General features: G+C 35.8%; 1 protein-coding gene across 4 annotated transcripts in view; it reads left to right on the top strand.

Annotated features, from left to right (window-relative positions):
- PCDH11X (protocadherin 11 X-linked) overlaps window positions 1-27,695 on the top strand; it is a 509,451-nt gene that overhangs the window by 49,057 nt on the left and 432,699 nt on the right. For all 4 annotated transcript variants that reach the window (XM_054214618.1, XM_054214617.1, XM_054214619.1 and 1 more), the window contains exon 2: window positions 5,208-5,791. In XM_054214618.1, coding sequence (XP_054070593.1) covers window positions 5,252-5,791 — 540 coding nt within the window. In that variant the 5' untranslated portion in view covers window positions 5,208-5,251. The remainder of the gene's footprint in view (window positions 1-5,207; window positions 5,792-27,695) is intronic.

Below are 27,695 nucleotides of genomic sequence, written 5' to 3'. Positions count from 1 at the left end.
TTTGCCTTACTAGTTACAGAAGCCAGCAGTACAGACATCAATGCGTTCTTTTGAAAGCTGGGAAAATGGCTTGGCAAGCTTAATGTTATCTTCTGTTAAACAATTTTATTTGTTCTTAAATTTTTTTACCACCTTAAAAGTGTTAGTGAGTGATGGATCTTATGAAAGGTCCTTTAGAGTTGGACTACTCTATTTAACCTTCCATACTTTTTTTTTTTCTATTTTGCCTCTGTACTCCAGTCATCAAGAAAGCCTGTTTCCACAGGCTGTACTGTGACTGCCTTTCTACTTGGTTCCTTTCTTTTTTTCCTCTTTGTATTTTTATCTTGTCTGTCTGTCTTAGTTCATCTCTGATTTTTTCCACCATCTGTTACAGTTCACGTGCTCTCTTTTGACAATTTCTCTTAATGTCCTATTTTGTCTGACTCTGCCATTTCCATTTGCAGTTTCTTTAGGCTTTCCTTTTCACTTTTGGATTTGTATTGGTATTATTTTCCCATTTTTGTGGTATGTATGTTAATGATATGTAGACAAATATGAGAGACATGTTAAATATTGTATGTCATAAAAATAGGTTGATGCTTTGTTTCTAGAAAGTACTTAATGCGCTTTTTTCTTTGCATTGCTGTTGCTATAGTATTCCTATCAGTGCTATGGCACAAATGACAGACAATATACAGCTATGACTATAGAAATAGGTTGCTTTAAGTACAACACTTTCCCCATGGCATAAGATGTTCCACTGTATATCTAAGCAGAAAACTTGTGTCACGTTGGGTTTTTTCCCCTTGAAGGTATACAGTACTAGAACAGTTTGTAAAGGTTCAAAACTGTTCCTGTAATTGTTTAGAAAGACAGGTAAAGATGATCTAAAAATAGTGTAGTCTACAGAAGTTCAAGAATTTTAAGTCATTGTTGGTTGTTATTTCTACTTTGAGACTAGTTTTCCATTAAAACTCATAACACTACCTATTATGTGTCTTTATCCTTTAGTAGTTCAGGAAAATCTATGGCAGTAAAAGACATTACAATAAGTCACGTTAACATTTATCTAACATGGTGTATAACAATGGTGTTCTATTATTTCCATGTTTTAATGTATTTTTTAATGCAACACAAAAATTATTTTTAATAGAATCGTGCAAACTTTGTTTCATTTTAGAAAAGTAAATAAAAATATACGTAGTAATGTAATGCTAAGAAGTTCCACCTCACAGTTTTCCTGTCAAACGTCTTTAAGTCCTGCTGTTGTTATTTTATAATCCCTAGAAACTCCACTGCAGTTATAACTAGGGTTATAGGAATTCTTATCAAGTATTTTTAATATAAGTTATCTACTGGTACTATCACAACTTTCAGAATTGTTTTGGGAAAGTTTTAGATGAACTTTTTAGACTGTTCAATTTGTTTACTCATCCTCAAATTGCTTTGTAAAGCTTGATAAATAAAACACAAAGTTTTGTTTTGAGTGTGACTAAATTCTTTGTGTCTTCAAAACCAGAGAGAGAGGGGAGCAACGTGGCATTAATAGCCTTGTTAATAATAGAAAGATTTTTATAGCATAAGATTATTTATTTGGAAGATATATATGCATGAGTCTACAATATTTTTATATTATTATAATTTATAGTCAGTCCTTACATCAATGTTGTCACAGAATAATTTCGGATAGAGACTGGAATGTGTTTTATATTTATGGTTGGGTTTGTTTTTTTTTTAATTTCCTCCTGTCAGAAATGGAACCGTAAGTTTTAAAATATTACTCTGTAAACATAAGGATGTGAAGTTTTTTCGCATGTTCTGTTTTATTATTTTTCAGTTTAACTTCTCTTAGAGAAGAAAAGGTGGCAGAATAGTGCTTTCCAGTATACATGGAACATGCAACCATTTTGAAATTTTGTTTTGAGGCAAACACGTATAAACTCTTTGTTGTAATTCATACCTTTTTACTGCTGTTTTGCATGGTAACAATGTAAATGTATTGATTTTAATAATAATGGATACAAAAATGTACTTTCCAGAAATAAGAGCTTTCTACAGGTTGAATGTACATGGGCAATTACTTTAGTGCAGTGACAGTTGCTAGAGATGTATTTACAGAAATAAAAGTTAATAAATAAAATCATAATAGTCAAACTAATATACTTGTACAATATCACCGCTGTTCTTTCATGAAACTCGTGCTGCTACCATAGCGTTACTATTAATGATAATCAGTATCTGTTGATGACTTCCTTATTTACATATTTAGAGTTTAATATTATAATGGGGTTGTAAAGTGGCTGTTTATACTGTATTGTTCCTTCACTCCTCAATGCCTGTTTAGTGTTGTATTGTGCCTCATACTGAATTACTAAAGTACTGCAAATAAGACAGTGAATTACTAAAATACCATAGGTAATTCAGTAACTACGCCACATAAACTGCATATCCGGTTCTCACCCATGTCAGCAATCTCATTCAGGTTAGTTGAATTACTCCAGTGAGAAATGCCTTTTTTCATAAGCGAAGACTCGCAGGATTGGATTTTTATTTCATGTTGCTCCTTTTGTATAACCGTAAAGCCAGAAAATGCTTTACAGTTAAATCATGCTGACATGGAAAGATGCATCTTGTAGATCTGGTTGGAATGTTCTTTATCTGTTACTTATTCCCAATCAAAAGCAGGTTGCAGAGTTGAATTGGACTAGCAATATTAAGTGTTCCTAGTCTGTTTCACTGCAAAGTGAAATGTTTTAATTTAAATTGTCCTGAAATTGTTACTTCTGAAAGGCAATAACTAATGGGTGAAGACAATTACTGGTGTGAGTAATTTCTTCAACCGCTGCAACTTGGTCTGCAGGAGTAAATCAATCTATGCTATGACAAGGAGAATAAAATCAGAAAAGGCAGGAAAAAAATTACGTTTTTACCTGCACAATGAAAAGAATGTAGATGAGTTAGTACAGGTATATTTGAAACAGATGCTAAGTTGGTAGGAGCTAAAACTTCATTAATTAAAAAAATCATTTTAAATGGAACTCTTGAACATCTACCTTGTAGAAATACTATCCTAGATTATCCTAAATTCTGGAAGTGCAGAATTATGTAAATATTAGGCAAAGCAGCATATTCTATACATGGAGTTCAATAGTCTGTTTTTTTTTCTAAAAGTTCTCAGCTGAAGACTAGGTATGTAGATATCTGTATGTACCTATAAGTCATCCCATTCTATTTCTGTCTTTCTTGAGGTTGTTAATAGTCTTGAGATGAGAATATATCGTTATTCAGAAACTAGGTTGAAAACTACAAAACTTTCCTTTCTTCAGCCCAGATTAAATCTGTGTGTCACTTTAAAGGTATTGGTATCTCAGAGTACTTAGCTTATATATGAGCAGATGTCACCAGATTTAAAATTACATGAAATCTCTTATGGTTCATTCTCCAGGAGATGTATTAAATGTTGTCATGTACCAGACAGGAATATATTGCTGCATAGCCTATTTTTTTTCTTTTCTTTTTTTTTTCCCCTAAAATCAAGGAAAGCAAAAGAAATCTCAAGTGTCTTAGAAACTAATGACAAGTATCCAAATGGAAAGAGATTATCTGGCAATATGGTGGGCAGTTTGGGAATTAAGAGAATTACGGATTAACCCTTGCTACCAGGAAAAATCTTTTAGCTTTAGTGCTACATCAAAAACTTTTGATGTTTTGCCGTTTGCCTTCTGTGTTGGAATTTGTGCACTGCTTCTTAGACACATAACCCAAGTTTCAGTGCATTGAGTACTAGTATTTATGTTTACTTCCAAAGATCAAATCAGATCTTTTAATCTTAAAAAAAAAAAAAAAAAAGGGACTGCTCTATTACTGTCCCTGTGTTAAATGACTTTCCATCCATTGTTGGCTGGAGTTCACCAGACTCCATCTAGATAATAGACATCACACCTCGTGAGGAATAACCCCATGCACCAGTACGGGTTAGGGGGTTGACCTGCTGGAAAGCAGCTCTGTGGAGAAGGACCTGGGAGTTGTAGTGGACAAGTTGCCTGTGAGCCAGCAACGTGCCCTTGTAGACAAGAAGGCCAGTGGTATCCTGGGGCGTGTTATAAAGGGGTCAGCAGGTCAAGGGAGGTCATCCTCCCCATCTCCTCTGCTCTGGTGAGGCCACATCTGGAGTATTGTGTCCAGTTCTGGGCTACCCAGTTCAAGAAAGACAAGGAACTACTGGAGAGAGTCCAGTGGAGGGCTACAAGGATGATCAAGGGAATGGAGTACCTCTTTTTGAGAAAAGGCTGAGAGACCTGGTCTCTTTAGCCTGGAGAAGACTGAGAGGGGATCTTATCAATGCTTATAAAGATCTAAAGGGTGGGTGTCAGGAGGGTGGGGATGGACTCTTTTCAGTTGAGCCTGGTGACAGGACAAGCGGGAACAGGTACACACTGGAACACAGGAAGTTCCATCTCAACATGAGGAAAAACTTTGCTTTGAGGGTGACACAGCACTGGAACAGGTTACCCAGCGAGGTTGTGGAGTCTCCTCTGGAGATATTCAAAAGGCCACCTGGACGCAACCTGCTAGGTGAACCTGCTTTGGCAGGGGAGGTTGGATTAGACATTCTCCAAAGGTCCCTTCCAACCCCTACCATTCTGTGATTCAGTGATAACATTTTCTTGCCAGTTTAAGTTCCTGTATTAAAGATAGCCAGATGTCTTTGCTGTTAACAAATAGCGTATAATTTTGTCAGTGCAAAACTTAAGGGGGGATTAAGACAAGTGTTGTTGGTTTCCTGTCTCTGAGCAAGAGGTATGAAAAGATGTGGTTCTTGGCAGATGGTTGCTTGCAAACTTCTTGCCTACTTTTTTCTTTGTAAACAAAAAAATGGGGACAATGTGGCAGAGGGCTCAAAGGAAGAGATTTTCTTAAGGAGCAAAGGAAAATCTCGTGCTGGAAGTAGGGATTTTTGTATTTATTTGTTGATTCACTCTAATCTAGTTGTAAGATTCTTACCTTAGTGTTTAGTAAACAGTTTTAAGTGAAAAATTGTACAAGAAATTTTATACATTTTATGAAGGATTGTTAAGTCAAATATCACTTTCCTAATAGGGTTTTCAAACAGTTCAGGTTATTTGCTATAGGAAAGGTACTCCTTTAATATCTCTCTCACTTTTAAGAACACAATATTCTGTAAATTTTAAAGAATTTTTCTTTCTCTCTTTACCTTTTTCCAGCTACTCTTGGTGTTCTACACGAATACTCATTAGTCATTCTGGAGATGGACTTGCTGTCTGGAACCTACCTCTTGGCAGTCTTATTAGCCTGTATTGTATATCAATCTGGCGCACAGGAGAAGAATTACACCGTGCGGGAAGAACTGCCTGAAAATGTCCTCATTGGCAATTTGCTCAAGGATCTGAACCTAACGCTCCACCCGGATGTGCCCCTTTCATCACCACTACAGTTCAAGCTTGTGTATAAGACTGGTGATGTACCGTTAGTACGAGTGGAGGAGAACACTGGTGAGATATTCACAACTGCAAACCGCATAGACCGAGAGAAGCTGTGCTCTGGCATCTTTAGTGAGAATCGCTGCTTTTATGAGGTGGAGGTTGCTGTTTTGCCCGATGAAGTTTTCAGACTGGTCAAGATCAGATTCCTAATAGAGGATATAAATGACAATGCCCCCCTCTTCCCCTCAACAGTTATTAACATCTCTATCCCTGAAAACACAGCAATTAATTCTCGCTATTCTGTCCCATCTGCCATTGATCCAGACATTGGTGTGAATGGTATTCAACATTATGAACTCCTTAAGGTGAGTTTCTTACTATTATGTTACTGTCTGTGTTACTGTTTTCCCACAAATGTTGCCAGTCCTCATCAACCCATTAGAAATATGAAGCTACGTACGGCACTAGTGGTACACTGCAGATACCTGTCTGGAAATGTTAATCTATACCTGTGAGTGCATTCTAGTGTATCATATCTTCACTTAGTGGAAAGCTGTTTATGTATGTGTATCTGTGTAATAGTATGATGAAACATGCATGTCTTCATCAGCTCTCCACCAGCATTCAGAGTGTTTGTATGCTTTGGCTAACAGTCATCTTGGACCATTAAAGGTGTGTTCTTAGTGCCACCAACATGACAGTGCCAAGCGCAACAATATTTTGCATTGGGTTTATGTCTCCCTCTTGCATGACTGCTAGATTTGGGCAGTAGAACTTAGCCCAGAAGCTGATGTGATGAGATGCTTATCTCTATACTGATGAGCTATTCCAGAATGAAAAAGAGTTCATTTGTCAAAGCAGCTCTGTAATGTTTGGGTGGGCATAATGTCTGGGCAGGAGAAAGTCCAAGATACGCGTGAATACAAGGATAGCAGTGCCAGGGGCCTTTTAAGAGCAGATATTTCATATTTTTGCTGCTTTTACCTTTTCTAGGAAATGGTAGAACTGAAATTAGGGAACAAAAGAATAACGTGTAAACATGTGGTGTGTAAGAATGTGATTGCTAAATAAAGGATTACTTTCATTTCACTTTACTTAAGTAGAGAGTTTAGAACAAGAAACGAACTTATCCTAAACCTATTGGGTTTTTATGTGGTAAGCTGAAAATCTCAGCAGCCAATCTGACATCCTCATTACTGACTGGAAGAATATAGACTATATAGGTGAGACTTGATTGACCTGATAGCTAATATTCACTGATATCAGTACTTACTAGCAACTTAACAAAAATAAAGCACTGCCTTATTTTAACTCTTTTAAGTTGCTTACAACCTGAAGTAGTTGTGGCTGGCGGTGTGGGTACTAACTAGGAACAAAGACATCAAAATCTCTTTCAGAAAACTGCATCCCACTGGACACTTCTGATTAGCTGCCTAAAAAAAAAAATAATAAAATATCAAACCCAACATATCTCAGTGTAGCCTGGGAATTTAAAAATTTTCAAGAACTTACTACAAAGTTTGTAGTAAGCTCTTTAAAACTTAAATTCCTAGGTTATACTGAGAGCAGACAGTTCTACATGTGTAGTTTGTTTTATTTAGGTAGCTAAACAGAAGCATCTAGTAAGATGCAGTCTTTTATTTGGCATTTTAAATGAGAATCTGGGGAATGAATAACAGTGTATTAAATAAATAACAGTGGGACTGGAAAATAATAAAAAATCCAGGGCTACAGACAAAACATGGCAAAATAGAATAGAGAAATGTTGAAATGTTAGTTAATATATCCGAGAGAAATGTGCTGTTATTCTAGGAAAAGAACAAAAATAGGAAACAGCAAATTCAGGAGTCCCTGGGTTTGAGTGAGCAACAGTTCAGATCACCACAATAGCAGTCTTGTTTTGTGAGTTTATTTTTGGATTCAGTGTTCAGAAACAGAATGTAACAGATCAGCAGAATGATAGCATATTTGTATCACAGAAGTGGGAGCTCATCTAAAATACCAGCTACAGCTCTGTACCAAAAGTAGTACAGGGCGTAAGGCCTTGTGTAAAGATCTAACGTGAGATGAGATAGTCTGACACAGAGCCAAGTTTCACCGAGAGATGTGCAAATAACTTCAAATACCAATTTTAATTTTTTTTTAAAGTAGGGGGGGGGGGAAAAGAAAGCCAATGACATGTTTATTCAGGTGTCTCTGAATACCTTCTTTTGCCACATAAGGGACAGAAAAGTGATGTGGATGAACATACACTGGTATGGACTGAAAGTTCTGAATTCTTGTGGTGTACGTCCTGCAACCAAAATAATTGGTAAAATCACAGCCCTATAGACAGGCCTCTTGAATGAATTAATTGCATTTTTCTCTTGCATGCCTGTTGGTCAGGCATGCAAGAGAAATACTTTTTGAGTTATGGATCCACTGTCTTTAAATAAGCCAGCAATTTCTCATACCTTGGAAAGTATCTGTAACAACAAGATGCGGTTTATGACAGCCAGACACCGTTTGGAATAGTAATGCCCAGATGTTATTCCATTGGGAGTTTTTACAATGTTAATACCAAAAGTGATCGTATAAGAAGAGGGAGGAAAAAATAGTAGAAATGCAGGATTCTGGTGAGCAGGCAGGGAATGTAGTATATATAAAAATCCATCTGTCACTGGGTAAGGATAGGGAGATGAAAAAGGATGGGAAGAGTGGTGGTGCCTGAGAATTCTTTCTTGGGTAACACTGAAATACTAGGAGGGAGGGTAGCAGGCACACAAGGATGATGTTACTTGCCTTTTCTCCTAAAACGCTCTTCTCATGTGTTACCCTATGCTGTTTTTTGGGGTATGCTTTGAAGATACTAATGTATTCTGGCTTCTGATGCATGTTGACCTTTTCCTTCCTTTTATAACCAGCATACAGAAAAGTGTGGAAAGGGCAGTATGTGAAAATGTCTTACCTTCTGAACATGATGGGTCTAGCAGGGCTAAAATGACAGTGTTGTGGGGAATTTTGGGAAGCACCAGAAATGAAGATGATGGGCAGGGCAGCATGTTTGGAGGATGGCAAAGGAGTGGAAGATAAGATATGCAAGTCACTTTGTAGAAGCACAAAGACTGATGCTTTAGTACACGTGCGGCAGCAACGAAATGTGTTGCTTTATTATTTTAAAGACAGTAATAGCAAATTGACAAGCTGTGCAATGAAGAGAAAGTTCTTCAGTTACGTTTCACTTTTTTAAAAAGTTTAGCTAAAATGTGCTTATTGTCTGTGTGAAGCCAGGCTTATTTTGGGAGAAGATTGATTAGACTGGTTAGATTTTTATTCTAAAAAAGAAATCAACTTCTTACTACAAATTCAGATGAATGCCTTGTAAGTTTTTAACACGGTTTCAGCAACTCTGTATCTGATTTGGGAAGGTAACATTCATGTGTTAGACTATTTCCTCACTTTGTTACACTTAGCTTACTGCCCCTTTCAAAGTATGCGGGAAAAGTTTCCATGTAATTGTTATACTCAGTTTCTTTTGCAAAGGAAATAATTAATGATAAAGTCTTTTAAATCTATGACAGACTTCAATGTTTCTTTAACCTCTTTCTAAAAATCCTTTTAAAACAGAAGAAAACAAAATATAAAAAAAGTTATTGTGTTTTGGCTTCAGCATTTCTTGGAAGTTTCATAACACAGGATTTGACTTCTTTAATACAATAGAGCACTTTAATTAGCGCAGAAATTAGCATTCAGGTACTTTTTTTTTGACTGCCTGCATTTTCTCAAAATGTACCTTAACAGAAAATAACTTCTTTATATGTAAGTGATTCATGGTACTGCAACTTCAAAACTTTCAAGATGTTTGTGATTCAACTAGTGTCTGAAATGTATGAACTGTAAATAGACAACGATTTTAGGTAACCTCTGCATTCTTCTTGTAACACTTAGAAGCATGTGGAGGATAAGTTCTAAGAGACATTCTAAGGAAAGCATTGTTTTTATTTTTACTTTTTTAAAGGAAGATCCAAACTTGTCTTTTGGATAGCTTTTGAATTGTATTTATTGTTTGCTTGTTTAGAAAATGAGTTGCAACAGCCAGTGCAATAGCACTAGTAATTGACCAAGAGTTGCTCTGATAGAAGTTTACAAATATTGAATTATTTAAAAGCAGTGTTGCTTTAACATTACATGAAGTTGTTTCCCCCACACCTCCCCTAGAAAAAGGGTTTCCAGGAAACAGTCATGCAAGGCATCTTGCTGTTAACACAAATAAATTGTGCATAGCATTATAAAAGATCGTGTTTCTCTGCTGAGATGCCCAAAACTGAGCATGGATAGGATGACATTAAGGGTTCAAATGGCAAATTGTTATCAGTGTTTACTATGAACAAGTCTAGGGAGGAAGGATCTAATTAGATATGATTTAAAAATAAATGAAAAAGCATTTAGAATGAGAAATAGCTCCCAGTCTAGATTAGGCAGAAAGATGTCATAATACTGATAGTAGGAGGTGGTAGAAGGGACAGTAAGGCAGATAGGGAAGTAGTTCAGAGAAAAAAATGTCCAGATGGAAAAGCAAGGATTTTGTCTCAGTTGAGATAACTACTTAAAGTATAAACTGGGAATGATAGGGAAAAAGAGAGATGGGCATTCATAAACAGGAGTAGTATGTAAAACCAGCAGGATGCAAGAGCAAATTTTAAATTGAAATGTTAATAGTCACTGATTTCTGATATAGGACGAATCTACAAACACTGCTGTTGGGGTTTAACCCTGGTAGGCCACAGGTCTTTGCTCACCTCATCAGGACATTCACCTTGCTTCTGTACTGGTGTAAAAAGTACATTGTATCTGGCAATGCCACCACACTGTTAAAAATACTTACATGCTGTTGTTGATTACACTATTTCATAGAACCATAAAATGTGTTGGGTTGGAAGGAATCTCTAAAGGCCATCTAGTCCAACCCCCCTGCAGTAAGCAGGGACATCTTCAACTAGATCAGGTTGCTCAGAGCCTCATCAAGCCTGGCCTTGAATGTCTCCAGGGATGGGGCCTCCACCACCTCTGTGGGCAACCTGTTCCAGTGCCTCACCACCCTCAGTGTAAAGAACTTCTTTCTAATGTCTCATCTAAATGTCTAATCTAAACCCACCCTGCTCTAGTTTAGAACCATTGCCCCTCGTCCTATCACTACATACCTTTGCAAACAGCCCCTCCCCAGCTTTCTTATAGGCCCCCTTCAGGGACTGGAAGGCCGCTATAAGGTCTCCTCAGAGCCTCCTCTTCTCCAGGCTGAACAACCCCAACTCTCTCAGCCTGTCTTCGTAGGAGAGGTACTCCAGCCCTCGGATCATCTTTGTGGCCCTCCTCTGGACCCACTCCAACAGGTCCATGTCCTTCTTGTCCAGCTCTGGAGCCCTCAGCACACAGTACTCCAGGTGGGGTCTCACCAGAGCAGAGTAGAGAGGGAGAATCACCTCTCTGGATCTGCTGGCCACATTTCTTTTGATGCAGCCCAGGATGCGATTGACCTTCTGGGCTGCAAGCTCATGTCCAGCTTTTCATTGATGAGTATCCCCAAGTCCTTTTCCGTAGGGCTGCTCTCTCTCACAACGCCCCCCAGCCTGTATTGATAATGAGGGTTGTCCCAGCCAAATACAAATGTCAGTACATTGAGTGAGTGAGTACACAAATGTCCTCAGTACTTTTGTATTTGAATTCAAGGCAATCTAATATTTAGTGTAACCTGATTAATATTCTTAGACTTCACAGATGTCACAGGCCTCTGCTTTGACTATGAAGATTTTAGTGTGAAGCATTTCTTCTCTTAGATGTTAAAAAGGGGAGCTGTTTCAGAGCAGGTTTTGAATAGAATTCTAGCTCAGAGCACTGTAATGGAGAGTCACATGCATACTTCCAAAGGGATTCATATAAGTGCACGTCTTAAATTCTTTTTATTGATTGCTTAGCATTTCTTGTCAACTAGGTATACCATATACACTAGATGTTGCATAGGTGCAACAATACCATTAACAGTGGACTAGAGTGAATGCGTAATTCTGCTTTTACGGGAGCAGAGCATTTTCATCTGTGAGCTAATCCTGTGTGCTAATACACTGTTGCTTTAATCTGTTGCAGTCTGGGGGGAAATTAGATTGCTGTTATTGTTATAGTTCCATTACTCTTACCTATTACAGTAATTTTCCTGTATTTACTTATCAGAAGCACCTGGTGCATTTCTTCTAGAATAATATAATAATCTTTTTTGTAGCTGTCAGTTCATACATCTGTAATCTGACAAAATAGATTGTTACTCAGTCTCACAACACGTCAGTCTTGCTTCTGATGAGGAGAGTTACCTCTTGCTACTGTAGATCACTTCTTGTGAAGTCTTTTAATAGAAATTTTCCCATTCTTTCTGATACGGTTTATCAATTCTATGACCAATGGAGATCACAAATCATCATATTTCAAGCACGCTCTTGTGACTAGCTTATTTCTGAGCCTCACCGTAGTTCTGAATTGAGTAACTAATGTCACTGTTTGTGAAAATCAAGAATGGAAAGAGATGTGTTTTATGTAAAATGAAAGCTAGGAAGGTACTTAACTGAAAATTGTAGAGTGAGACTAGATTTATAGTTAAATGAGAACCAGAAAGTCAGATTAAAGAAATCCATTGTTGATAATCATATCGTAAGCAGTGATACAAATTTGATAGTCAAAAACACTAACAGTGGAGAATGACAAACAAAACTTTTCTATGACCTGTTTGTGTTTTAATGTTGCACCAATACTGAATGGTTTAGTACATAGAGAGAAAGGAAGAAAGCATGGTTAACATCCCTGCATACTCAGTGCACTGTGACACAGACCTACATTTTCTTAACACAGGTGTTCACTAGATCATCTTCACTGTCCCAAGCATCAGCTGCTTGAACCTTTCATTTCTGTGCTGCTTTTATGCTTTCATTCCTTTAACTGGAAGCTGCAGCAGCTACCCTCACTTACTCTCAAATGATGCTTGAATGAGGGAGCATCCCACAGCTAATCATACTGAAATTAATATGGATGATTCTTCTGTGTAGGCTTCAGCAGCGTGAGAGGACAATGAAGTGGTATATATGCCCTTTAAATAGGTCATAGAAAACAGGATGCCTGGGGTGGTTGTTAGCAACACCTGCCTTTTGTGAAAAAACTGCCAAGGTAGAGCTTTTTCTACAAATGCAAAAACGCTTGTTGTCAGGTTTTACTGAATATTGCAGTTAGACACTAATAAGATTAGGTAAATTCCAACTTCATTACTCTCCAGTTAACAAAAATCCTTTGTAAATGTATGGTAGCTCACTAGTAGGAAAGTTTCTTTGCACTTTCTGATTTCTTTTTTTTTTATTAGCAACTCTTTGTAGTAATTGTATAAGGGGCATATGGCTGAATTGTAAAAGGTGGCTATTCAAGATCCCAAGAATTTTCATTTTACAGACTTATATATACTCAGGAAAAGACATGATTCAGGTAGGAAATTTCTTGACTTCCTGATAAGACAATGACAATAACTTTTCAGTATTTCTTTCTTGTCGTTGGAGAAAGGCTAATTGGTCAGTGATATTTCAAGATTAACTGACACTAAAAAAAAAAAATAATTGCATGCATATTGATGTTCCAGGTAACCATAGTACTTAAGTATTTCAATCTAAAACTGAGAAATAATGGGTTTTGACAGTGCTTTTATATACAAGGTGAAAACAAGATGCATGTTAAAGTTTTTCAGTGTTGCTTTTTTTGTTTGTTTATTTGTGGGTTTTTTTTCTCATCTCACTGACATGTGACTTATACCAGGATTTTGAGTTTCTGCTCGGATGGAAGGGTGGCTTGTTTTTCGTACTTCACAGTCCCTTAATTGAATTAGCATAGGGATTTCATTCAGCATAACTTTGCAGGACGGGTCACATTCCATCTTCATTGTAATAACTCATATGGATTATTCTTCATATATTTCCGGAACAGCACTGTGTTTTCTTTCCATTTTATGTGCTAGTATAGATGGGGAAGGTAATGGATTTAGGGAGGTCAAAAATAGATTTAGGGATTTTTTTTTTTTTTTTGCTCTGGAGTCGCACTGCAGTCAACCTCTAAGGTCATTCTCTAGTGCCCGTAATTTAATAAATATGGAGAATTGGACATGTTGTCTTCCTAAGGTAACTTTTAGGTGCCCTTTAAAGAGAGAGGTTTTCTAGGACAGACAAGCTCTTTTGAATGGTGCTGAGTACACTTTTTTTTTAACTTTTTCTCCTAAGTCCACTGTGGCAGTGGGGAATAGGTCAGAACTGAAACATCTTTCCCTTTCTCTGTTACTGTTAGAAGATCAGTGTATTGGCTTAATGTTATAGCTTCAGTTTTTTCACTTGGGAGTTCCCTCTCCTTGTCTTTTCCACTGAGATGTGGATAATTACCACCTGAAGTGACAAGAATTTCAGCAATCCCTTGAAGATTTACAAATATGACTTGTTGAGATGGCCAACTTCACAAATAGATGTTGTTTGTAAAACTTGCCTTATTTCCTTGAATAAACGTTTGTAGCCATTGAAGTGCCAATGCATATTTCTGTTAAATCTTGATGCACCTACCTTCCAAGTAATTCAGGAATTTTTTTTGTTGTGTTTCTTTTATTCTACTCATAAAGTAGTAATGTGGCGCACAACAGGGCTAGATTTGAAAGTTCGTCTTCAGCTGTAGGTAAGTTTTTAATTGTAAATAAAAAGGCTCAATTGTTTGAAAGATTCAGCCTCGTAGAGTCTAAAACTATTCACAAATATTTAACACTTCCCACCAATTATGTGGTTTACTTAATGTTGTCCTTAGAAACTTTATGTAGAGTTTCAGATGCTGACTCGGTAAAGGTCTTGTTGGGTAAAGAGCCTTTTTGTTCCAGAAACCTGAGATCAGTTAGTTTCAGGTAAAGTAATAATTTTGACACAACAGTTTTAGAGTTAACTTGATAAGTAAGTGTCCTTTCCCTTAGAAATCAGTTCCTGAAAAGTAAATGTATTTTCATAAGTGAATGGTTTTCCTTTCACTCAGGCTTTTGTCTGATAGGTATGATGAGGCCTGAAATAGCTTTATTTCTGAACTTGTTTTATGCAACAATCCCCTCCCCTGCAATTTCTGTCTTGTTTTTACATGTGTGCCAACCTAACTTACCCTGCACAACTTTTACCCCAGTACTTTCCCATAAAACAAACCTGTAGTGAGCCTATCCGATGAAGATTTAGGTGTACACAGCAAGTATTTGATAAATGCTTTAAGTGACTTAGGACAAGATATATATAGCATTATATTATATTATATAACCCCTTATGTTGCTCTTGGGAGAAGAGAGGGAAAAAAATCTTGTAAAAGTTCTTAATGTTAAATAAATCCTAGTATCACAGTTGCGCAGAATTTCCTTGTTACCAGTTTCGTTATGATATGAAAGATCTGTTGAAGTACTGAGGAATAGTTAAATGAACTGAATAGACAGTTTTTAGTTTAGGTGAAAAGTAATTGGCTCCTTACCACCATTTCTCTTGTCTAGGTCAGGTAGTTTTGGGATCATGGATAATGTGACACGAGCTGAAATAAGCTATAAAATGAGATACAGAACCTTCAGGGATGCTTATGAGATGAAATTTTGAAAATTTTGAGATTTTGAAAAGCTGCTCTGCGAATATGTGAAAAGGACAAATAACTTCCTTTTGATCTTATTTTCTATTAGTAATTGCAGGAGAACTTGGTGGACTGGGAGATAAATTATAAATATTTGTAGCTACAATTGTTACTGCTTACACTTGTTCCTTGGACCTCTAGCGAAATATATTTGTGTCTTACTGTTTTCCGATTACTTAACTTCAGGAGCATAAGAAATTAAAAAAAAAAAAACAAACAAAAAACAAACAGTTCTTCTCTTTACACAGCTTCCTTACCTCAAAATCTCTCTACATCATCTTTGCATCATTTTCATTATTTTGTGATATAGTTCAACATCCACCTTCTTACAAAGCCCCCCCTCCTGTTTGTCCATTTTTCTTACTATATGAAATATTGAAGTATGTAGTCCTAATGAGAAGGTTTTGTAGTAGAATAAAAATATTGCTCAGTAGTAATTTGTTGCAGAGATCTGGACAGATAAGTGGCCATCTATGAACATTGTTTTGAAAAAGTCACTGTGTCTTATTTTTAAAGGAGAAAATACTGATTTGCGTTTTTACAGCTGTGAATTAGATCTCTAAGTAGATAAAACTCCACTACAACTGGTGGTAGTGAGTCAAGGTAATTGCTTCTTGTTGGTTGATACAAGGCTCCTTTAGGGTGGTTTATGGCATTATTTCTGTAAAACTGTCAGGTTCCATTATCCTGACATCCCTTTGGGGGATTGAGTGAAGACTGAAGGAGAAAGTCTTGCTTCCAGGCATGGTAAGTTCAGTGAGTTAGGGTGAGGGACAAGTTGGTGTATCTTTTTGCATTCAAGGCTCTGATTTTCACACTAGCTGTCATGAAACAGTAATATATAACTTAGCATGTCTCTGTGTGGGAAGGATGATAGACTCAAGCTGGAAGGCACAAATCTGTCAAATGGAGATCTTCACTTCATCTCTCTTCTATGAATATTATCTTTTGCTGATGTCCAGGCAGATCAGTATGCTAGTTAACATAGATGTGGTAATGCTTTCTGAGCATAATAGACTAAGGATTTGTTTACATAGTCATCTTGAAGCCAAATACATAGACAACACTTAGAAATTAACACTTTCCCAAAATACATTAAATAAAAACTTAGGTTTCATTTATATGGAAAGAAATTGCCAATTACACAATCTATAACGCTCTCAACAGTAAATGCCAATAAAAGCAGTAAGAAAACCCCGATGTATCTTAATAAAATTGTAATTTGGTTTGCGTATATGCATGGTATTGGAAATGCGAATATGCAATGTCAAGCAAAGTTACAAAAAATATATCTTATTCTTAAGCAGTTACATTGGAATATCCTCATGTGAATTTGTGTGTTTACGCATACAATGGCGATGTAATGCACCTCTGAGGAAAATTTATAGAAAAATATTCAATATCATATTCAAAATCAGTAAACTTGTATTTCACGTTCAACTAACTTTTCCAAACTTGACTTAATTTTTGCTTTTATGACGACTTTAATAATCCTTCCAGGTTGCCAAAATTTCTAATGTTGGTAATACCTGAACTGACTACAGGTGTAAAATATATAGCAGGAATAGTGTTTTCCATTTGTGTGTTACCAAGCTTTAAAGTAACCTCACTGAGGTTATTAACTGAAAGTTCATTAACTGAACTTTCTGAAGGTCTTTGAAGATTTCATGTCAGCAACAGTACATTGAAAACTTCTTGCCCTTTTCTGTAGGTTTAGGTGCTGATGGTAGTTACCTGTACGACAGTTTTGTTTTGTTTTTCTCATGTGCTTATTTGGTTTGGGATAGCTACTTGGAGGAAAGAAACAAATCAGCATTACAAGCTCAAAATAAGTCTAACTTAAGAGAATTTGAGACATGTAAGCATTTATAAAGCATGCGAATGTAGACAGTTAAAAATATTTCAAAAAGTGCTGAAGGGTCATTGAAGATGAGATTTTTTTTTTTCTACCAGTTAATTGCAAAAATTAATGGCTAATCATTTTATAAGCACAGACAAACAATAAAATTCTCAAGGACGATCTCTCTGAAAGTTAAAACTGAAGCTGTGATTGAGTTTATAGGCCCCCTTCCTGGTGGGCTATATTTAAAAACTTATGTAACTAAAAAATTCTAAATTTTTTGCAGCTATCATTAGCTTTCCTCATGACAATCTAACATTGAAATTCAGTCTTGGAAAATCAGTATCTTCACAGTTTGAAATGAAATAAATTTATCAGTGCTTTTAAGGAATAAATGCTTTTATCAATTATAAAAGCAGCTCCTGATCATTGTTTAAGCCATATGTACAGTTTTTAAAATCGGAAAAATCTGAGAGCTTTATGCAGGAAAGAATGCCAAATTTGCCACTGAAGTACTCAGGTGAAGAGGATGACATCAGTGCATGCATTTCTAAGTGTAATGAAAAGTGCAAGGATAGAGAAGAGTGAGGAATTCAGCAAATCGCTGCTAAGTTTTCATGACTCGATGATGATCTTCAGGCAACTCGCAAGAGTTTCAGGGGCCTCAGATTTCATTACGTGTTCCCCTTTGAGATTGTTTTTATACTTCCCTAACCTGTGTGTTGTTCCAACAAGGTGGCAGTTGTTTGCTGTGAGTTGTGGAGCTCTGACACAATAAGTTGTTAGCAATTTTTTTTAAATGTTAACAGATGCATGTTGTGCCACAGTAGGTTACCGTGTTTTTCACTGGTGAGTCTGGGAATCCCATGCAGTCATCAGCTGACACTTCATAAATGTCTGTCTGTCTTTCCTGCTGCATTTACTAGTAGGTTCTTAAACAGATAACTGCTTAATACATCATTGCTGGTGTAGTATTTATAACTTTTATCAATAGCTGTTTAGTTTTTTTGGAGCTACCAAATACAGCTAGCAGGACACACACTGATCTTGCAGCCATCCAGTGAGTGGTGTATAAGCCTGTTCTTGACTCTGTGATAAGTCACCTGATTTCTTTGTGTCTCTCTTTTCTGTGCTGTTGAAAATTCATCTGTCCTACCTGCTTTGCACATATCAGAGCCCCCCAAAATACTTGGGGATCAAATAATGGCCTCCAGGTTTCTGACTGTTGTCTTTCCCCAAATCTGATAGGAGAGAACAGTGCTAACAAATTACCTCTTCTGGGAAATTTCTCAGATGCAGTAGAAGAAATAATTGTGGCTAGACTATATATATATTTAGCAATTTTTTTATATGGGACATCTTGTAATCTGGCAGGTTGCTAACAGTGCACTTAGGACAAATTATACTGCACCCATAATCTTTACTATTGTCTCAAAATCTACAATATTTTAAAGACTTCATATTTTGTATGTCAAAAAGGAAAGAGGAAGGAGCCTTTTCAAAATACCCTGAGAATTTACTGCCATTATGCTGGTACATTATTTTTATATATTCAGTGTCAGTATCTATGAATAAAGATGTTTCTCTTTGGCCCCTATTTAATCTTTAAATAATGACCTGAATTTCAAACCATTTATTTATTAATTATGCTAGTGAAATTGACTTCTGTTTTCATCACCAATGTATCCAACAGGATTTTTAATGGTGAGGATTTTTTAATTTGTGAGGATTATTTTATTCTGCTTCTTTCAGTTGTTGTAATGGATGCAACAATACAAATTTTACTTGCATTTTTGATGTCTATCATGATAAACCTTGTATTTTGGGTGTCTATTGTGAGAAACTTTGGATTAGGTTTCCAGCAGACTGCATGCAAATCCAAAAACTATTCCAATTACTATTACTAAAAATTTCAAGTTATTAATGAATAGTTCTTTTTCACACGCACATGAGACAATAAAAAAAAATACTACTTTCAAAATGTTCAGTAAAGAAAACATAAAGGTGAATAATAATACAAAACTTTCCAATTTTTCTTTTGTCTAACTCACTTTTCTATGACCTTTGTTTTTGGGAGGGACGAAGATTTCCAATTTTTAAGATATATTTTGAAAATAGGAGAGGTAGTTTCAGTTTTTCCTGGTTTTAGTTGTCATAAAACACACAATTAAAACATTAAAGAAGCTTTCACAATAATAATGTGTTCTTGATTTTAATTTTACTTTCACCTTTCTAATATTGGATCTTAGTGATAGAGATTTAAAGAATCCTAGCTGGTTTCGCTCCCAGCTACGCTCTATGTAATATTTTCCTTCATTTCAAGAGGAAGTACAGGGAGGAGAAAAAGGTAAGTCCAAAATTCTATTCTTTTAGCTATCAAAAATTACATTTAAGTCGCGTGTCAACCATGGATCCTGGCGCTTGACTGCATTAGTATGGTTATTTTTATTCCTGAAAGAAAGGTTTATTACAAAGTAATTTATATTCCCTAGCCCAGAAATATAATTGGTCTGAACACTGAAGTCCCGTAGAGCTTTTGAAGCTGGGACGTGTAGCAAAGAGCATTTCAGACAATTTTAAAGAAACGAAAAGAAACATTGGTAAAAGGAATGAATTCTGAGTCATCAGCTGTCAGTATTGAAATGCATTTTTCTCACATTGTGCTATAATTGCTGGCTCTATTAATGTGATGTGCATTATTGCTTTGGTTATTGCTGATGTTCCAAAGTCAAATAATTGTAATTTTTTCTTTTTGTATTATCAAGCAAATTGACATTTTCTGGTTAGTTTCCCCTCCACACACACCTTTTACTTTTGAGTCAGGATGTTCCTCTGTGCTTTTCAGAATGGGATATTATATGGTTTTCTCACTTTGAGATTACTTTTTCCTCTTCACTTTAACCCCAGCATTATAATTTTCATCCTCACTTCCATTAGGGACTTTTCAAATCTGTGTGTTGTAGCACACTTAGAGGTATAAACAAAATAGTAGCTTCTGGTTTTGTTCCCCGTCCTGTTTCCCATGTAACCTCAATAATAGTATTCTGGCAGTTATATGTTAGTATTTTCCATTGGTGAATTGACTTTTGTATGGAAAGCCAACACAAGGTGTGAGTACTATAGTTTGAAAGCCAGTCTTACAAATAGACCATAAATAGACCATAGAACTTTCCTGCTTTCCATCAGTGTTGCACACCTTTTATTGTTTCAAATAAATGAAATATTCATCCAAGATGAATATCTGAGATACTTGATATGCTTGTAAAATACCAGAATGTGAATCAGTTACTTGAAGTTTAGAGATTACCTAGTTCTCTGTAAGATTTTACACTAATTTTATGGTTTTTAACTTATGAAGTAGTCCAGTACTTCTCTCTTAGTCACAAAAAAATTGTAAGTTGAATAATTTAAACCTTGAACTGCCAGCATCATCCAGAGCTCTTGGCAATTATGTTGAATACCTAACTGGACCTTTGACAAAGTTAAAAGGAAAAAATTGTTAGTGTGTGTTTTAATGTCTGCTTCTGATGTTTTTATTTTTTTAGTATTCAGATTTTGAAGTGCGCTATCTTAAGACTTTGACTTCTGCTGTACAGTTTCACATACGAATCTTATCTGGACTTTTGTCTTTTCAGTCTTTCTTGTTTCTTATTTTAAAGTCCCAAATAGTTATCTCTGCCAGCTCAATGGCAGCAATGGACAGCAACAGAATCTATTTTGTTTCTGTGGTGACTTTTGCTTTCAAGGTTGCTAGTGAGGGTGGGGTCCTAGAAGGCACAAAAAAGTGTGTGCATTTCAATCATAATGAAGGGAAAAAAAAACCCATACAGAATTGTTCAAAGAGTCTGAATAAAAAAAATAGAAAGGACACAAACCGTTCCATTGGTTGGTCTTCTAGTAGTGTGGTATATGGGTGGCAGGGTGGTTATTTACAATGTTTATGACTTCTATAAAAGATCGGTTTTCTTATCAATCTTTCTACTAACTTTTGGAGAGAATAAATGAGCAATCTGATAATTTTTTTTTTTTTTGTTATCTAGAGCAGTGCTGTATGAGAAATAGTGGTGTCTTTCTTTCAAACTGCCTAAGCAGTTTTTAAAAAAGGTACAATTGACTTGAAATCCTATTCTCATTTTGTAATTGTATCTAAACCAGTAGTATTTGTGCTTTTGTGTTGTTTTCTGTAACGCATCTATTCTGTACTCTGGTGATGTGATCTTTGAGGATCACTGAACTGTGAGACTTGGCTCATTGTGGTTTTGTTGCTAGCCTGCAGAGCAGTTGTGAATGAGTCACTTCTGCTTTCTGTGCCTCAGTTTCCATACAGTTAAGTGAGGTGAATGATAATGACTTGACCTGAGAATGCCCTTACTGGATGAAAATGAGTTTTATCTGATCTTGTATCCTGTCCCTAACACTTAGGAGAGGCTCTAAGAACAACACAAGCATATTTTTCCAAGCTATGCCTGAGCTTCTGCCAATTTGAGGCTCACAGATTTCTTGTCCAGAAGTGGCGGTTCTGATATTCTTATCTGGATTTTTTTGTAAGTGCAGTTTCTCCGGTTGGGTTTTGAACCTAATTTGTAAAAATGTGTGAATTGTAAAATTTTGAGCATTGGGAATATAGGCAAAGACTTAGAAACTGTATCATGCGACGAGCGCTTATTTTTTGTTTGCATCAGTCCACTGATGACATTCTTAAACTATGGAAACAGCCCTGTCTTTGAAATGTGTTCGGCATTCAGCGATGAAGGAATTAAACTTTATTATTTTACTTAAAAAGGTATGTAGTTTTTCATAGGCTCATGGAGGCGATCAGAAACTGTGCAAAGGCATTTTTCACAAATAAGCATGCACATATTGTTGGATTAAATAGAAATAAAATTAATTTGGTCCGTATTGGAAATGTATATATGCTTGAGCTATGACGAGAAGTAAAGGCCAAGAGATATAAGCACATTTTATTCTAGTATGCAATGGCAGAAAACTTTGTACTACTCAAGGATAAGGTTTTCTCCTAATTTTTCGTATGCTAAGGACCTGGAAGAATAGTCAAGGCTCTTTAAGAAGTGAATTTACTGTTGTGGAATTAAAATCCGGGGGTTTTAGATGCTTCCATATTAAAGATTGGCTTTGATAGTAACTTGAAAATTATTTGATGTGTGAGCGTATAATTCAATGTTCCATTCGGTTGAAAATATCACTCCCAGGCGTGAAACCTTTCACAGTAAGTAATGTGCATATTGGGGTTGTATGTGTGTGTAGAAATAATATCTAACATTCATAGGGCTAGAAGAAATGGTAAAACCACCAGTCTCACTGCCATTGTAATGTTCAGATAATATTAGAAGGGTTCTTATAAAGAGTGAAGTCTTTCTGAAACTATTTTGAATATTGGATTGAAGTGCAACTACATTATTTGTCACAGCATAGCATGTGCTACAGGCTACTGAGTTTCATGAGCAAAGTAACAAAGAATATTGCTTTTTGTTACTCATTGCCTCTAACAAAGACCTGACTAATTTATGTGCACTGGATTTTTTTTCCTCCTCTTTTTTTTTTTTTCTTTGTATACTAGTGGGTGGAACAAGTTTATCCATCAGAAAAGGTTTTAAGGCGGTAACTTACATTGTGATGATTGGAAATTTCTGACGTGGTTTGCATTTGAAATACTCAGTATCACTGTAAATCAAAAGATACAAGCTCATGCTATAGTGTTGTGTGCTACCTGGCTCTGAAATCACTGAAAACTAAAGACTTACGTTAATATGCATATTACGGTGGAATGATTGGTTGGCTTTTCCTGCTGGGCAGCTGTTGGAACTAATCAGATTGTCCCTAAGAGCATAATAAGGAAAAACTTTAACAATGCTTAGCCCTCTTGGAAGCTCTGTCATTTAAGCTGTCGTACTCACTTCCACTAATCTAGTCTAGGCTTTGCCGTTTTGTTACAAGACATAATGCTGAATTTCAAAACAGATTTCATTTAATTTTACATTTTAACAATGGGTTCTTCCAGATACATCCACAGTAGGCCTCTTCTTATAGTAACAGTAAAGTTAATTGAGGGTGGAAGAGTTTTGACTCTGTAGGTAGAATGCATAACAAATGTAGCAACTAATCTTATTGTGTCACTTTAGGATTTTGAGATGGTGCTCTAAATTGTGGATTCATGTAACAACTGAAAAGAATTTTTCTGTAGTGAGCAATGCTGCAGATTTCTATGAACAAATTGACTCAATCCTTTATTAAAGAGTACTTATTTTGCCGTATTTCAGTATCTGTGAATTTGATGTCTAATGACAGATGTAGTAGTTGGTAGAATGTCCTAGGCACGTTTTAAAAATAGTAATGTGCCTAACAAAAATTTTGAATTCAAATTCAACTGTTCATTTAACACACTGCTACATAAATGAAAGAAATTGAATTCTTGTTCATAGCTTTATACCATAATGTGCAAGAATGCTGACAATACATTAACATTAAACCCTTTAAAATAAAGAAATAGAAATTAAGTAAGTAAAAATCAAGGTATACGCTAAGTCCTTGTATCTAAGTTAAAAATTGTTTAAGGAGTGTTTAAGTTTGTTTGAGGTGTGTTTCCTTTTCCATGATGATAGTCAGTTTCCTAGTTGGTGGATGTAAGGTAACATTTTTGCTGGATTTTAGGTTGATGTAATAGGTTTGGTTTGGTAGATTTAGTTGTTTACATCCCACTTTTAGAATATGAATGCTGAACTTCTCATTGAATTATTTGGAGCATATATTATCATCCCCAGGGAGTGCTTTCTTACAACCATTTTCCTAGTTCTAACCTGTATGCAGCTGAGAGATGCTGTCTTTGTTAGCAAGTGTCTGAAAGCAAGATTAATTCTATGGGCATCGTGATGGTTCTCTAACCTGAGGTTATTATCTTAGTGGAGTGGTTATGAAGAATCTAGGGAAGGTTCTCTGGTTTTGTTTGCCACATTGACACCTTGATGTTGACATCATGTTGGCTGTTGATTATTTTCCACTAAGGAAGAGGTCACAAATCCAGTTTCTGCGTGTGTATTACAAAATGTTATTGTACCACAAATAGCATGTGTACTGTTATTTGGAAACATCTGCCTTAGGACAGTGATTGAATTAACCTCAGGAAAGAACTTTGAATGGATCCAGACCTGGGAAAGCTTGCTTTTACTCTGACTTGGATTACACGAGTTGTTACTGGGCAGAAATTATTTTAACTATCTTTGCTTAATTTTTTTTTTTCTGGAATAGTACAGTTTGTGTGGGTCAGTCACATTGCTAAATAACACTTCAGCTATTTTGTTTATTCTGCTGTTAGCTTTCCTGTGGAGATCCACCCCATCATTCACTTTACTACTAAGATTAACCACTCTATGCAGTTTTTCCCATGAATTGTGGGAGAGCTTGTCTCAGCCACAGAGGATAGGTAGCTCACAATTGGAGGATACATGTTACCTGGTGGGAGAATCTAGATCTTTGCAACAGGAGATGGATATTCTATTTACCTTCTGAAGCTGGTATTCTTCATGCTTAAATGTTGGCTTATTGTGTTTTTTTCTGTGTGTTTTTCACATTTTTTTCCTGTTGAAGGAAAACCTCCTGCTCATTAACCAAAATTTATACCGTATATTGAAGACTGAACTGCTACTAGAGAATATAAACAGTAAAAAAAAAAACTGAGCAGAAAAGCTGGAATGGAATGATGAGTGTTTGGTTTTCCCTTGTAAACATGCCATTCTAATATTCTTAACTTTATTTTGTCGTGCAAATCAATTTCATCACTGTTTGTAAATCTGAGAAATAGCAATTAGAGTAAAACTGGAATTTTATTTTTGTTTTTAGAAAGGAACATATTCTTGAGTATAACTACTTACAAAAGTACATATCAGTTATGCTTTTAAAAATTTTTTGATCCCAAACAACTCACAGGGAAGCTGTGGAGGACTATATTTTTATTTTTAGGACTATAACTTGTTAACTAGAAGGTCATGACAGTTTATATACTAGAATTTTCAATACAAACAGGTAGCATGAGATTTCTTTTTAAAAGTGACTTTCAGAGATGTTACTGCCTTGCAGTAGAGAAATGTTTTTTTCTTTTTTGTCTTGCTTTTGTTCTACTGATTCAGATAAATAGCAGTCAGTAACACAGGAGGAATAAGTAGACAAGTTGTCTTCCTGATAAATCTAGCACCAGAGAATACATTTTTGGTTTATTCTCTGATCAATGTGGTGAAAAGACTTTTATTTAATGAGTTTTAGAATTCAGTCTTTCTGGAACTATTTTTCGTACTTACTCTGTACATCTTTTCAGCAACTCTCTCTGATTTATTACTCTGGAATTGCAGTATTATTTATTATCTTCTAATGTGTAGTATGTCTTGTGCTTTTACAGTTTAATATGATAGTTCCACTGTTATTTTCTCAGATTAATACAAAAAGGATAAGTTTTCATTATTTGGAAAAGCATAGCTTCATTTCTTTCAAAAGCAAACATGATCCTGTAGTAGTTAAATGTCCCACATAAACTTCCTCTTCTTTTGAGTTTTACAAAACCCTACAAAGAGTGGAGGTCTTGAGAAAGGCTTACTATCATGTTCTTTTCAGCAGTATTTGTGACGGGCCTACAATTCCTAAAGTCTGTTTGTGAAAGCTGGGGTAATTCTACTCAAAATTAAAGGAGTGAACTCTATTATATTAGTGTTTCTTATTCTGTTATATTTTTGCCCATGAGTTGTGAATTTTCTGCATTAAGGCTGTATATTTTTTAATGTCAAAATTCATAAAACAGCAATACATGCACACTAAAGTATGGTCTCTGCATGTGAAAGAATGTCCTTGTGATCTAAGTCCAGAGAACGTGTTATCTTATTCATTTATTTTCTTTGTGTTTCTGGATGCTAGGATACCCGAAGACAGTGGGTTGAGTGTGTGTGAGATACTCATGCCATTCAGATGAAGGTTTTGTCAACGTTTTTTCCTGAAAGTGTAAACATAAATGGAAGATATAGTGGTTCTGCTCACAGCTGAACTTCAGTTTAAAAAGACCTCACATCAAATAAGATAATCTTGCTAAATAACCTCTTGGAAAAAACTACAGCATCAGAGTTTAGGATATGGATTTGTCTTAATGAAGATGCCATGTATTTAAAGAAATCATGCACTTCAGCTGAAATTTTTGGTGTGTTTTTGTAAAAGGGAATGAGATAATAACAATACATGAATTTAATGAACCTAGGTTTGCAAATATTTGTACTCCTTTTTAACAAAGGACAAAGCTTTTCTGTCTCTTGCTTTTTGTTTTACCATTTGTCATGAGCCAAATCCATATGTGTCCATCACCCCCAGTTCCCAGTGAAATTACTGGAAGCTGAGGATACTGGACAGTCTGCTCTTCATGGTAAAGGAATTTTCAGCAATGTCTCAGTTGTCTCTATTTTCTTGTATACAAGTGTCTGTCAGTTTTGATCTCCTTCTGCCTAAAAGTACTGATCTGGTTATAGAGCACATAGTGAATAGGAGGGCATTACAGGTCCACACTGCACCAACGTACCCAGTCAGCATTCATCTGAGAGCTCCAAAATGTGCGATTGGGATCCTAAGATACCTTGTTTGGCTTGTCAAAGCAAACTGAGGTTGTGATTTAGGAGCTGTTCCGCACAGCAATACAGAACTGTTAGCTGTTACCTCCAAGACTACAGTAATACATTAGAGAATTACATCTCTAAAATATCTATTCATTTATTTCTCTTTTTTTAGAGATACTCTGTTCTGTTGCTGTTCTCAACTAGGAAATTGAGCAAATATGTAATTGTCACACATACATAATGTGAATATCAAAATTCACTTATTGAATATATTGCTGCCTAATATAAATACTAATTTTTTTTCTTCATTATATATCTATAGTGTGACTCCAAAGAGAACGTACTGAAATCAGGTGTCTGGAGCTTTATCTAACTGTGGAAATGTGGGAATTCAGAGCAAAGCTCAAACACATTTAGTACCTTAATCTGAACACCTTCAGGTGTGTGGAAAATGTAGTTTCCTGTTCAATATGTGTGTGAATATTTTTGAATAACTATAATGGAGGAGATTAAGAGGTGTTACTTCCCTAATTGCCTTACCTGCAGTTGTTGACCTTTGCTGTTTTGGGAAGAGTGTCTCTAAATTAAAGTACTTTTGTTTAAAGTTTAAAATTTTAAAGTTTAGTTTCTGAAGTTTGAAGTTATAAAGTTTAGTTTAAAACATGATTGGTAGTTCAGAAGTGCCTGCCTCTTTCAGAGAAGCTACAAACCTTGTACGAATGACAAAATGTCTCTGTACTTCAGTTTTCTATCGTTAGATAGTGGTACAATTGTTTAAATAGCAGGAGTATTGTGAAGATAAATTCCTTAAAGTTTGTGATGCAGCTGCATGTTTTGTTGAAATACGTAATTGTATGTCTACAGTACATGGTATGTCTACAGCACATTGTGCAAGACTAGTCAAGTGACACCCGAGTTCCTGCTGCCACTTTTTTGTAAGCAATTATCTTGGTAATTTTATATCATGTTAATACAGTAATGTTGATACACTACTACTCCTACGCTAGTTTGTAGAGCCATATGAAGTGAATTTTTATTAAAAGAAAAGTTTTGTGTCTTTGTTTTGTTTGTTGGTTTGGCTTGTTTCTTTGTGTTTTTTTTTAATTGTAACTCATGATTCAAAAGAGAAGTTAGATTTCATTAAAA

The sequence above is a fragment of the Rissa tridactyla genome, chromosome 9 (genome assembly GCF_028500815.1).
Source record: "Rissa tridactyla isolate bRisTri1 chromosome 9, bRisTri1.patW.cur.20221130, whole genome shotgun sequence".
In the NCBI taxonomy this organism is placed as follows: domain Eukaryota; kingdom Metazoa; phylum Chordata; class Aves; order Charadriiformes; family Laridae; genus Rissa; species Rissa tridactyla.
This window is presented reverse-complemented; position numbering and strand designations above follow the sequence as displayed.